This window comes from Ichthyophthirius multifiliis (genome assembly GCF_000220395.1).
Source record: "Ichthyophthirius multifiliis unplaced genomic scaffold scaff_1120509250080, whole genome shotgun sequence".
In the NCBI taxonomy this organism is placed as follows: domain Eukaryota; phylum Ciliophora; class Oligohymenophorea; order Hymenostomatida; genus Ichthyophthirius; species Ichthyophthirius multifiliis.
In genome coordinates, this window is record NW_004087089.1 from 54,349 (window position 1) to 67,292 (window position 12,944).

The window sequence follows — 12,944 nt, forward strand, 5'->3', positions numbered from 1 at the left end:
ATTTTTAGTTAAATTTGGAATCTTTGGGATATAAGAAAATTAAGGATTAAGAGCCAAGACGGATTTGATATTCATAATACTGCTTTCATAAATGAATACACTAAAATTTGTATGATTTAAGAATTTAGTGGATTAGGGTAAATATTAGATAGATTTTCCACTTCTTCTACTAATGAATTATCTGGATGGTGGGTTCCTTAAAGTATTGAACATATAAAAGTCCCTTAAATGATTATTTCAAAATTCTAAAAAGTTTTTCTTGAAGATATTCCTTAATTAAGTCTTTTGATTGCTTATAGATTTTCAAGAGGAAATCCTGGAAGCCTAATTTAATGGGAAAATTTAAGAGTATTTTTTTTAAAAAAATTAGTTTATTTTTTTATAAATATTAAAGGTTATTTTAACTACATGTTTGAACTTGTATAATGGAATGAGTCATGCCTGGACTGCTTGTCCTAGTGCTTTTAAAACTTATACTATGCAGGAATATCTTTAATTTAGAAAAGATACAAGATAGCTTTATTAGTTAAAAATCGAAATTGCAAAGGAAGGTTATGATAATGAATAAGATGAGGAAGAAATTTTAGATGATGATGCTTTGATTAATGAAAGTCGAAAAAAACAGATTATTTATATTGATATTAAATAAAGTTTAGAATATATAAAATATTTTAATTAAATAAATAAGATTGACCTTTAAGTTTAAAATAAATAGAATAAAAAAAACCAGAAAAATTAAAAAAACCAAAAGAAAAACACTGGTGGTGGGGATTATGATGATAATAAATCCAAAAACAAATCCTAGGCTAAACTCGATTAAAGTTCAAAGGGTGGTTTTGGCTCATAATCTTAGATTTCACATTAAAGCCATTAATCCTAAAATAAAAATAAAGTTAATATTATTAATTCGTGGGAATAATTTAAAAAAGAAATGTTTGAATATGTTTTAGAATAATATAATTAATAACAAAAGGAGAAAGAGAGAAAAACATAATAATGATAAAGATTAAAAATAATAAAATATTATAATACGTATATTAAAATTAAGATGATAATATATATTTAAAATATTTATCTTTATAAAAAATAAGCATTTTTTAAAAAATATTAATTTAAAAAAAATGAAATTATAATTATAAATATGTATAATATAAAACCTTTTTCAAAAAAAAAATAGCATTATAAAAATGTAATTATTTCTATATAAAAATATTTTTTAAAAGAAATAATAATAAAAAAATTATTAGCTTCTTTTTTAATAATATTATAATATCTTATTCAATGCTTTTTTTATTTAGTTTTTTAAAATTAAATATAAAAAATATTATAATTTAATAAAAAAAAGTACATTTTATTTTTTACATTAAAAATAATTCAAACAAATTTTATTCAAAAGTTAAAAGAAGATAATATATTCTATATTTAAATAATAATATTTTATATATATAATATTAAAAAAGCAAAACAAATCCTTCAAATATATAAATCCCATAGAGTATATAAAAAATTATAATGCAATTAAGGCACAATATGATACTAAGCTGCTATAATCTACAAAATAGTAACAAAAGTTTTAGAAATTGGATTAATAAAAGGTGAATATCTATCTTTCCATTATTAATTAATAATTTAAAAAGTTTGCAACTACTAACATAGTTCAATATTGACTTCCGCCAATGCATATAATCCTAAAGAAATTTACCTATCAAATCCATTATCATTTTCCCCTATAGATATTTAAATCCTTTTAAGATTTTTCGAGTTTCTAATACATTAAGCAATATTAATAATAGTCTATTTATCATCAATATCATTCATTTAAATTCCCAAAACCACATTTTTAATCTAAGGCAATCCAAAAATACTTTCGCTTAACCTTATGCAGCCTAAATTTCCAAATTAATTTTCGAATCCTCCTAAAACAAAAGCTTTTAAATTTTTACAACTTTTTAGTTTTTCTGCCAATAAACTCGCAGTCTAAATCCCGCTTTGGTTTTATCCTATATAACATTTTAAAATTTTCATGCTTTCTTTATTTTCTATACAATAAGGTATTTATAACATTGTTTATGTGTTTAATTAACATTCTTATAAAGAAATTTCTAATTATTTTACGTTTTTAGCAAATCCAACTCCTTTCATTAAAGCTTCTAGCCCTTCCTATGTAATATTTTGATTATTATGTAAATTTATATATATATAATTCAAACAATTCCCATTTTTCATAAAAAAATCGCCCAATTTAATTAATGAGTTTTACTAAATATCATTATTATTTAAATGTAATTCACACTTTTATAATTATTTTAAGTGTAAAAGTCCTTTAGAAAGGGATTCTAAGCCTTATTCTCTTATATTAGACCCACTAAAATTAAGTTTTAAGTCTATAAGTCTTTATAAATTGTAAAAACTAAAGCTTAAGGTTACAGGAGCAAAAGATCCTATATGATTATCACCTAAATATACATGAAGTTTTTTTAATTTTATTAATTCTTGGATTGCTAGGCAAAGTTTTTCCGCTATACAAGGTATCATTTCACATTTTTATAGACTAATATCTAATATTTTTAAATTTTTCATAAATGAAATTGCCTATCCTAAGTATATGCCTCCATAGTCGTTTATTTCGTTTTGGTCAAAACTTATGTCTAAACTTATTAAGTATTGCTTTTTTAAAAGGGAAAAGCATAACTCTTACATTCCTTCAGTTCGTATTCCACAATTTGCTATGTATAAATTTAATATTTAAAGTTAGTTCATTATACTTATGCCTTAAGACAATTCAAATATATGCTTATCTAGTTATTATATTGACTATTTTTATTATTATTATTTTTGTTAAAAAAAAAAAAATATTTATAAATTAAAATTCATTTTTTTAAAAACGTTAAAAATAAAGATAAATGTATCAAATTTTAAAATCCTTGCATTCCTTTATATAAAGTTTCTATTTATTGAATATTCTCCAAATGACAGTCGTTAAATTTTAAATGTAAACTTTAAAGATTTAAATTATATAAGGCAATCCCTAATTCATCTACATTATATACTAGTTCTTTTGTTTTTGATATTGATATTCCTAATGATTATAGATATTTATTTACTCTTATAAATTTAGATAATCTTTCAAAAGAAATGGATGTGTTTTCGTCAAAATTAAAGTCTATATTTCTTAATTATTTTAATTATAAATAATTAAAAAGAATATTTATTTAATTTGCATCTATTCTGCATTCATCCATCGTTAACGTAAATTCATTTATATTGAAATAATATTAAGATATTATATTTGAGAATTATTTAAAATAATCATCGTGTATTGATTAGTTACATATAAATATGTATAAACTGGTCATATTTTTCAAATATTATTATTAATTTCCTGTAAATAATAATAAAAATAAACAAACTAATTAAAATTTAAATCCAGAAGAAAGAAAATTAAGCTCCAAATATTTCAATTATGGCAAATATATATTTTATTGTTAATAATAATCAAAGAAACTTTAATAATTAAATTCTATTAAATCAGTTTAATCAAATTCTAATTACAAATGTTCTAATAAAACTAAGTTTTAAAGATTTGTAAGCTTTTTTTTTTTCATAAAAAAAAAAATGGATATTTAATTTTGTGTTTTTAAATATTTAATTTTATTTATATATACTTTTAATATTAAAAATCAAATTTATTATTTCTTTTTAAATTTTTTTTTTTTTTAAATTTTTTTTTAATTTTTTTTTTTTTTTTATTATTTACTAATTTTTAAATTTAATTCTATTTAATAGCAGCTCTATTATATATATAGACAAACTTATTCAAATTTTTCATTTAAGAAACTGCAGTAGTAAAATTCTCATAAAAAGAATCTAAAAGATGACACCCTGAAAGATTAATTTCAAAAACTTTAAGATTAGAAAATTTTAAAAAAACTTATGAAAAATCTCTTTATTAATAAAAATCTAATCTCATATCGTTTTTACTTAAATTAAGTTTTAAATTTTAAACATTTAAATGATCTAAAACAGAATTTTCTAAGAAATTCTATAAAACAAGGAAATTCAATTTACATCTAAAAAAAGTAAGGCATATATTATTAAAATTAAATTTGGGAATATTTTAAATGCAATTGTTTACATTTATTTATTTGTCTTCAAAATTTAATTCTATTTCTTTCAATTTATTTTATTAACTTAAAAAAAGCCTTAATTGTTCCAAATTTTCTATATAATTATTCAGTAAGCCTAAATCTATTACTTATAATTTTTAAGAATGCATCAAATTTTTAAATAAATGGTTTAAACCAGCATTTTCTATTCTTATATTATTCAAATACAATTGTAAATTTTTCAGATTATATTTATAATTTAAACCTTCACAAAATAAAAAAAAACTTTTCATATTTAATTACATATCCTAAAAACTTAAACATAAAGATTTTAACTCATTTTGGTGTTTTAATCCTTCTCCTATATATTAAGTCATATTATATTAATTATTTTCATCTAAAATTAATTGAAAAGTTTCTAAAAAACCAATACTATTAAGTAAATTTCGAATGTAAATTCCACTTTAATCACTTAAATAGCAATCTAATAATCCTAATGATAAACCTTTTGTATATTTATATATATATATGTATATAATATTTTTTATAATTTACTTTATAGATTATAAAATTATGATAACGTATTGCATAATAAAAGAATTTATTAATCTTCAATATTATCATTTTTCCATATTTATAATTAAAATTTATTAACTTTATCTTTAAATCTTAAAAAATGCTAACACATAAGTTCAAATTATTACTTTTCGATATTACATGATTAAAAAGAAAGCCCTAGAGAATATATATTAGGAAAATAATCATCTAAAAATTCAAACAAAATATTCAAATCTAAATCATAAATTAAGTTACAATCTAGATTTAGGAAAATTTTTTTCAAAGTATTATTTATTTAAGGTATTTATATTTTATTTTCCTGAAATATACGAGTTTGCTAAAAACACGATTTTAAATTTAAATTTAATTTAATTAAATTTTTGAGTGAAAAAAAAGAAATAATTATATTTTGAAACTATTTTGGAGTTATTTTTATATTTACAAAACTTAAATTTAAAAAAAGAATATTTTAATAAAAGTTTTTCATAGATTTATCAAATTAATTGATTATTTTTTTATCACAATATTAATTGAATTTAATGTTAATATGTTTTACTTAATTTTTTTTCTCGTTTAGTATTTCTTTTAATTATAAAACATTTATTTCTCCATCTAAATTTATGCTTTAAAATTTTAAATATTATTTATATTTTTTAATGTATTCTTAACATATTTAATGACATTTTTATAAATCATTATTATTAATAATTAATTCTTGTAATAATTCTTATAATAAATCTTATTTTTGTGATGGGTTTTCTTGCTAATCGTTTAAATATTATTTTTGTATATTTTTAAATTGCTATTTTTGTTTTTCGATGTATTTTTATTGTTTTTTATTACTTTTAGATTATTTTATATCTTACTTATGCTCATTTTAATTTATCTAATTATTTTTTCTTTTAGAACTAAATTATAATCTATATAATATGAATATATATTATAAAAAATATACATATGTATTTTTATAATATTATTTTTTACCCAATTTTTTATATTTTTTTATGTTTTCCAGTTTTTTTAAATAAAACTGTTTTTTTGTCTTTTACAAGGAGGTTAAGTTCTTACTATTTATTTTCATTTAATTTTTCAATTTGTTTTATTGCAAATAAGAATATATCTTATTTTTTGCTAGTTAAATCTTTTTTTTATATTTAGCTTAATGCACATAATATAATCTTTTGAATACAATTACTATATTAGTAATTTTCTAAATTTTATTATGCTTAAAAAATTAAAGGATTCCATAATATTTCAGTTCCCTTTTAAACAAATAATAGATTTTATTTAGATTAGAAAGTAATATTCAATTCTTGAAATTATTTTAAATCATTTATCATTTAGCAAACCCATTTTATTATATTAAATGAATTAACATTTTAATAATCTATTTAGCTAGAGTAATTTTAAGTTATTATTTAAAACTGATTTTTGCTTTCTAATATTTGATATAGAATTAATAAATTATTAAAAAATTTTTAATTTTGTTTCATAGTTTTTATATTCTTTATAAATTATTCATCATTCTAATCACGAATTTGTATAGTTATCTAAGTATATTTCTTATTTATTTAATCTTTTACTTAAAGTGTTTTTATGGTTAAATTATTAAAAGAAAATAAATCTTTTGTAGGGTCTTATATTAAATTTTAAAGAAAATAATTTTCCATATATAATAATATTTATTTATTTTTAAAATTTTTGTAAAAATAAAAAAGTAATTTTAAATTTTTTATTTTTTTTTGTTTTGAAAAAAAGAAATAATTAATAATATTTTTTTAATAAAATAATTATAAATAAAAAACTAAATGAATGTTTATTATTATTATAAAAGAGTTTATTTTTTTAAAAAAAATTTAGCTTTTTAATTTAACCAATATTTTTCAAATTTTATTTTTATTTAAATTATTTTTTTTTTTCGTAATTATTATTATATAAAATTGTTTTTACTTTTTAAAAAATATTTATTAAATATTTTAATTTTTTTTTTTTAATTAATAATATAAAAAAATTATTAACATTTTATTTATTAATTAAATAAATGTTTATGAATAAATAAATTTTATTTTATTATTAAATATTTTTTTTTTATTTATTTATTCAAATAATTAAAATAAAAATATTTAAGTTTATATAATGAAAGTTAAGACGAATAAAATATTTATTTATCAATTTTCTTATAAAAATTATTACAAATACTTTAATTATAAAATAATTTATTATTTTGCTTTATTTTTAACTATAATATAATTGGCATCTTAAATTATTGTATTTCGTTTATTTATTTGTATTATATTCTTTTATAAATAAAAATTAAAATGTAGTATTATATATTTTTACAATTTCAATGATAAATATATTTAAGAAAAAAATAATTTATAATAAAACTTAATTATTTAAATATATATTTTTTTTTACTTTTTTCTTTTTCAATTTTGTTTTTTATATATTTATTATATAAAATATGTACCTTTTTTATACAAATTCTACGTATATATAACATATGAATATCTTATAATCTAATATATTGCGTCAATATAATCATCATAATTAATACGTAATGTAAATTTAAAATTAAAAATTGTAAAAATATATATATTTTATTAGAAAAAATATATGTAATTTTCTAAAAAAAAAATTTAATTTTTCTAATATAAGTCAACAAAAACCAAAAACTATATTTATTTTTTAATATATTAATATTAAAAAATAAAAAAATATTAAATAAAAGTAAAAAAAAGAAAAGAAAAGAAAATTAAAAAAAATAAAAGAAAAGAATAAAATAAAATGAAAAAAAATATGTATGATTCATTAAAAAATAGTGCAACTAATCTTAAAACAAATTCCACAAATACTCCATTCGATTCAGCCTAAAATCTACAAAACCAAAAGCCTTATTTTACAAAATTAAATAGGTCAAATTCATTAATAAATCCTTCCATAAAATTTTTCAATCAAGATTTGAATTAATAATATTAACAAGATTCTAGCAAATTTATTTGCAAATTATAATACCCTTAATATACAGTAGAAAGAAAATTTATAAAAACAAATACAACAGGAATTAAATTATACTACACTAATTTTCGTCCAATTGCAGAAAAAAACTCAGAAGCATAAATTTTAATAATTCATGGTTTATATGAACATTCTGGCCTATATATAAATGTTTTTAAATTATTAATCTTTTATTTATTTTATTTTAATTAAAGTTCGCTGATTATTTTGCAAAATAAGGTTTTTAAGTCCATATATATGACTAAAGGGGATATGGATATTCTTCAGGAATTTCAAGAAATATGTCCACTGAAGAATTTTAATAAGATCTCACTATTATATTATAAAATATAGATAAAGAACTTCCTTTATACGTATATAGCCATAGTAGTGGTGTTATTAATTTATTAAGTTATCTTATTATGAATCCCTAAATTTAAGTCAATGGAATTATTGGTTTGAATTCGTTTTTAGATGTTCCAAAATAATTTAAAATGAATTTTTTTAGGAAACTTATATCCAAAACAGCATTAATATTTTATGAAGTAATTTTTAAGAATTTATATAAATATAATATAATATGAAATTTATTTATAATATATTTTTCTATTATTATTATAAAATTATAAAAATTTATATTATTTAAATATATTTTTTTATTTATTAATTATTTTTAATTTTAATAAATAAAGGATATAATTATAAATAGTAAAATAAACTTATCTGCATTATGTAAAAATAGTTACCATATAAAAAAAATAATTAAAGATTATAATATTATGCCACATTTAACTTTAAGAATGGCTTTATCATTAGTAGATACTTCCTAATATGTGAGTAGAAATGCCTAATATATAAAAACTCCAATATGTTTAATGCATGGAAAGGATGATGTAATAAGTAAATATAAGAACACATAAATATTATATAACTTGGTTTAATCTAATATAAAAACAAAAATTGAAATTGAAGGAGGATTACATTAGCCCCATTTAGATACAAATTATGAAGCTATACATTAAAGAATTTTGGATTGGATTTTAAATTAAAATGAAAAGGCTAAACCTTTATTAAAGGATTTTTAATTAAAAAATACTTAATTTGGATTAAAAAATAAATTTAAATAAAATACTAGTAAATATATTTTATTAATAATACTTGGATTTATAATTGTTTACCTAAATAATAATTGTAAATATTCTTAAAATTTAAAAAGGTTTAAATGCTTTCTAATATATTTCCTTATTAAGAACAAAAATAAATGCTGAAAATTGAAAATATTTTATAATAATATATATTCATATTTTATATAAAAAACTATAATAAACTATCTGTAAAATACTTTTTTAATATTTATTTATTTATATTTTTTTGTGTTTTCAATATTTATATTAATATTATTTAAATTTTTTGTAAATATATATTTTTTAAATGTATTTATAAAAAAATACAAAAAACATATAATTTTAGAAATTAATAATTAATAAAAATAATAATTTCTTTTAAAAAAATTAATAATTAATAATTAAAAATTAAAATAATAATTTTATTTTTAAAAGTTATTATTTTGATTTTGTAACTTTTAATTTTCAGTATATATAAATGGAAAACATATTAATAAATATTTTAAAATACAATATTAAAAATTACGAATTCATTTCTATTTAATTTCTAAATTTTTTTTAAAAAATAATTATGAAATATATAAAATGCTAAAAAACAAAAAAATAAACTTCATTTAAAATATTTTAATAAAATTTACAAATAATCATGTAATATTATATATATATATATATTTATTTAATTTAATTTATTTAAAATAAAAATAAAATATATTTTTTAATTATGAAATCAAATAGTCTATTTACTTAAAGATTTTAAACTGTATAATAATTCATTCCTTAAGAAAAAATCATAAAAGTAAAAATAAGACAAAATAAAATGAATATTTAAAAATGCATTATTTTATATATTAGTATCGGGAGAATATGTTCCTGAAACTAAATATAATGAAATACCTATTAAAAATTTAAATTTGGTTGAATATTAGAAGAAGAAGGTTCCATATGACAATTTAAAAGCTAAATTAATAAATATAGATTTATGTAAAATTGATTAATAGCAAGAAAAAATGTAAAATAGTTTCGAGGCAAACTGTTTATATTTATCAAGCTCTTAAAACAATTTAAATTTAATAAATAATAAATATAAAAACGAAGTTGCGTGTAAGAGTAATAATTAAATTTAAATAGGGAGTAACATGAAAAAAAATAATTAAAGTTAGAAATAATAGAAACATTTGCAAAATTTTTCGAATTCAATATCTATAACGTGTTAGCCAAATATTATATGTAAAACTGTTTATGAAGATAAAAATAATAAAAAGAAAAAAAATATAATTAATATAATGTAAATTGAAAATAAATAATAAAAAGGATATATGAGCCAAAAAAATAGCAAACAATATATTGAAAATGACTTAAATTATCTTAATAAAAATAATATAAAAAATATAAATTAATTTACAATTATTTAAAACAATTCTTTAAATTTAAAATTATATTAAGGAAAGGAGTTAGAACAAAAACAAAAAAGCATAGAAAATATTGAAAAAAAATACAAAATTTTATAAATAATCCTATATAAATTTAAACAAGAAATGAAAGGGCATAAAATATTAACGATTATTTTATTAAAAAAGAAGAAAATATAACAAAAAAGATATTCTATAATAAAAATGATAATAATATAAATGATAAAAACGATAAAAATTATAAAAATGATAGAAATAATAAAAATGATAAACAAGATAAAAATTAGACAATAAATAATATAAATTAAAATATATTTAATTAATAAAATATTTAAAATAATAATAATCTTAATAATATTAATAATAATTATAATAATAATTTTTCAATGTAAAATTAATCTTAACAAATTAATATCAATTATTAAACATAATACCAATACATGAATGAAAATATAAAATAAAATATGTTATTCGAAAGTAATAATTTAAATAATATTTAAATTTAAAACATATTATAATAATAAAAACTATAAAATAATAAAAAACTCTCTAATTAATTTACTAATTATTTTAATTAAAATTAAAATAATAATACAAATTCAAATAATAATTAACTTAATATTAATTAAAAATAAATTGGAATAGAATTATATAATATTATTTCGAATATAGGATAAGGTAGTTATGGAAATATTTATCTTGTTTAACATAAAAATAATAAAAAATACTACGCTATGAAAGTCCTAAATAAAGAGCAATTAATAAGTTAATTATTTTTTATATATAATTATACATTTTATAATTAAAATAATTTTTAAATAACTTTTTTAAAAAATAAATGTAAATTTATAATATTATTTTTTACTTTTTTAGATAAAAATATGGTCAAATATGCAATAACTGAAAAGAATGTAATGCGTAAATGTAATTCTCCTTTTGTTGTAAAAATTTATCATGCATTTTAAACCGATAAATATTTAATAATAATTATTGATTATTGTCCAGGAGGTGATTTGTATTAGTATTTAATGGAATAAAAAAGGTTTATTTATATTTAAATATATAATTTTAATAATACTATATTTTTATTAAGATTTGATGAATAACTATCACTCAAATATTTATGTGAAGTATTAATAGCTGTAGAAGAACTTCATTGTAACAATATAATATATAGAGATATGAAACCTGAGAATATAGTTTTGTCAACAGATGGACATATAAAATTAATTGATTTTGGGTTATCTAAAGAATGTAATGGAATAGGAGTAGCTTCTACTTTTTGTGGGTCTGCAGTTTATTTAGCACCTGAAGTAATTAGTAAAAAAGGACATAATAAATCGGTGGATTGGTATTAATTTGGAATTTTGGCTTATGAATTGATGGTAGGACATCCTCCTTTTAACTAAATGGAAAGAAAACAATTATACTATAATATTTAAAATAGTAAAGTAGAGTTTCCCGACTTTTTGTCTGAAAATGCTAAATTATTAATTTAATAAGTTATTTATTTTATTTTTTAACTTGTTTTTTAAATATAAAAAATAGCTTTTAAATAAAAATCCAGATGAAAGGTTAGGAGCAGGTAAAAATGATGCTTAAGAAATAAAAAATCATATTTTTTTTAAAAATGTCAATTGGTTTGATGTATAATAAAAGTAAATAAATGATTTCAATAATTTTTTATATTATAATAAAAGTTATTTGTAAAATATTTTTATTTTTTAAATTTTATAGATTCTTTGAACTTCCAAAACCTTAATGTAAGTAAATGTTTGAAAATAAAATTGAAATAGACCTTAATTAAAATACTTTAAAATAAAATAATTTTATTGCTAATTGGTATTATTTAAATGAAGAAGAATTAATAATGTGAAATGCTTAAAAATCTATCGAAAATTAACTTTTATAAATTATTATGAATACATTAAAAGAGAATCAAAAAAAATATATATATATTATTATAAAAACTTATTAATTTATATTTTTAATAAAAAAAAAATTAATTTTTTTTAAATATTTCTTTTTTGTTAATATAATATGAATATAAATATTTTATTTTAAAATAATAATAAGACTTTAAATATATTATATTTAGAAATAAAGTTTATTCATTTTTTAATCTATTTATGTTTTTTTTAAAATTCATTGGTAGAAAAATTATTTATAATATTTATAACATCATTTATTTCTAAATTCAAGTCTGATTTTGTAAAACTACTAAAATAATAATTATAAATGTTTAATTTTAAAAAAATAACCTTCCTTCTTTGTCTTTTATTTCCATATCATTTATAGCTTTAGCTACACTAGCATCTGATTAAGACCAGAATTCTAACTCTGAATTTCTTTAAATTGTTGTAAATTAAGCAATTTACTATTAAAGTTATTCTTTTTTATTTTGATTATCTTCATAGGTTTTTATCGGCTTAAAAATTTAATTAAGATTATTTTCTTTATTCCTTTTTAAACTTTTTTTAATAATTTAAATTTATTAAGGACTATTTAAGCTTTTTTTATTTGTTTAGGGTTTAAAAGTACATTCTTTCATATTTTAAATACAAAAGTTTTATTCTTTTTTCTAAATTTTAAGTTTTTTGGTTTCTATCCATCTTTAATTCCTTTAGTGAAAATCTAAAGACGGAAAATCTCTCAAAGGACTTAGTGATATAAACTTTTTATTTATTTGTTTTTAGTATTTATTTTAAATTTCTTTTTCATAATTTTTATTTGAATTTTGAATTTCTGGA

The 12,944-nt window shown here is 16.5% G+C and overlaps 2 protein-coding genes across 2 annotated transcripts, besides 17 other annotated features; both read left to right on the top strand. All coding sequences in view use genetic code 6, as the record gives it.

Annotated features, from left to right (window-relative positions):
* The first annotated feature begins 3,682 nt into the window (after nucleotides 1-3,682).
* Nucleotides 3,683-3,730: a microsatellite.
* Nucleotides 3,692-3,747: a microsatellite.
* Nucleotides 3,703-3,765: a microsatellite.
* Nucleotides 3,709-3,742: a microsatellite.
* Nucleotides 3,710-3,741: a microsatellite.
* Nucleotides 3,766-5,368: 1,603 nt separating the features above from the next.
* Nucleotides 5,369-5,407: a microsatellite.
* A 1,282-nt stretch (nucleotides 5,408-6,689) lies between these two features.
* Nucleotides 6,690-6,731: a microsatellite.
* A 518-nt stretch (nucleotides 6,732-7,249) lies between these two features.
* Nucleotides 7,250-7,316: a microsatellite.
* A 46-nt stretch (nucleotides 7,317-7,362) lies between these two features.
* Nucleotides 7,363-7,403: a microsatellite.
* Nucleotides 7,371-7,464: a microsatellite.
* Nucleotides 7,391-7,442: a microsatellite.
* Nucleotides 7,391-7,462: a microsatellite.
* Nucleotides 7,465-7,506: 42 nt separating the features above from the next.
* On the top strand, nucleotides 7,507-8,171 carry IMG5_047030 (hypothetical protein; the record flags this gene model as incomplete). The annotated part of the gene is made up of 1 exon (XM_004037595.1): nucleotides 7,507-8,171. A coding segment is annotated over one exon (579 nt), but the record flags the coding sequence as incomplete, so codon positions are not given.
* Nucleotides 8,172-8,293: 122 nt separating this feature from the next.
* Nucleotides 8,294-8,336: a microsatellite.
* Nucleotides 8,337-9,170: 834 nt separating this feature from the next.
* Nucleotides 9,171-9,207: a microsatellite.
* Nucleotides 9,208-10,389: 1,182 nt separating this feature from the next.
* Nucleotides 10,390-10,420: a microsatellite.
* Nucleotides 10,393-10,478: a microsatellite.
* A 51-nt stretch (nucleotides 10,479-10,529) lies between these two features.
* Nucleotides 10,530-10,574: a microsatellite.
* Nucleotides 10,575-10,658: 84 nt separating this feature from the next.
* Nucleotides 10,659-12,070, top strand: IMG5_047040 (protein kinase domain protein; the record flags this gene model as incomplete). The annotated part of the gene is made up of 5 exons (XM_004037596.1): nucleotides 10,659-10,959; nucleotides 11,068-11,236; nucleotides 11,288-11,696; nucleotides 11,743-11,852; nucleotides 11,932-12,070. The coding sequence occupies 5 exons, from the start codon at nucleotides 10,659-10,661 to the stop codon at nucleotides 12,068-12,070; spliced, it is 1,128 nt and encodes a 375-aa protein (XP_004037644.1).
* Nucleotides 12,071-12,944: the final 874 nt, after the last annotated feature.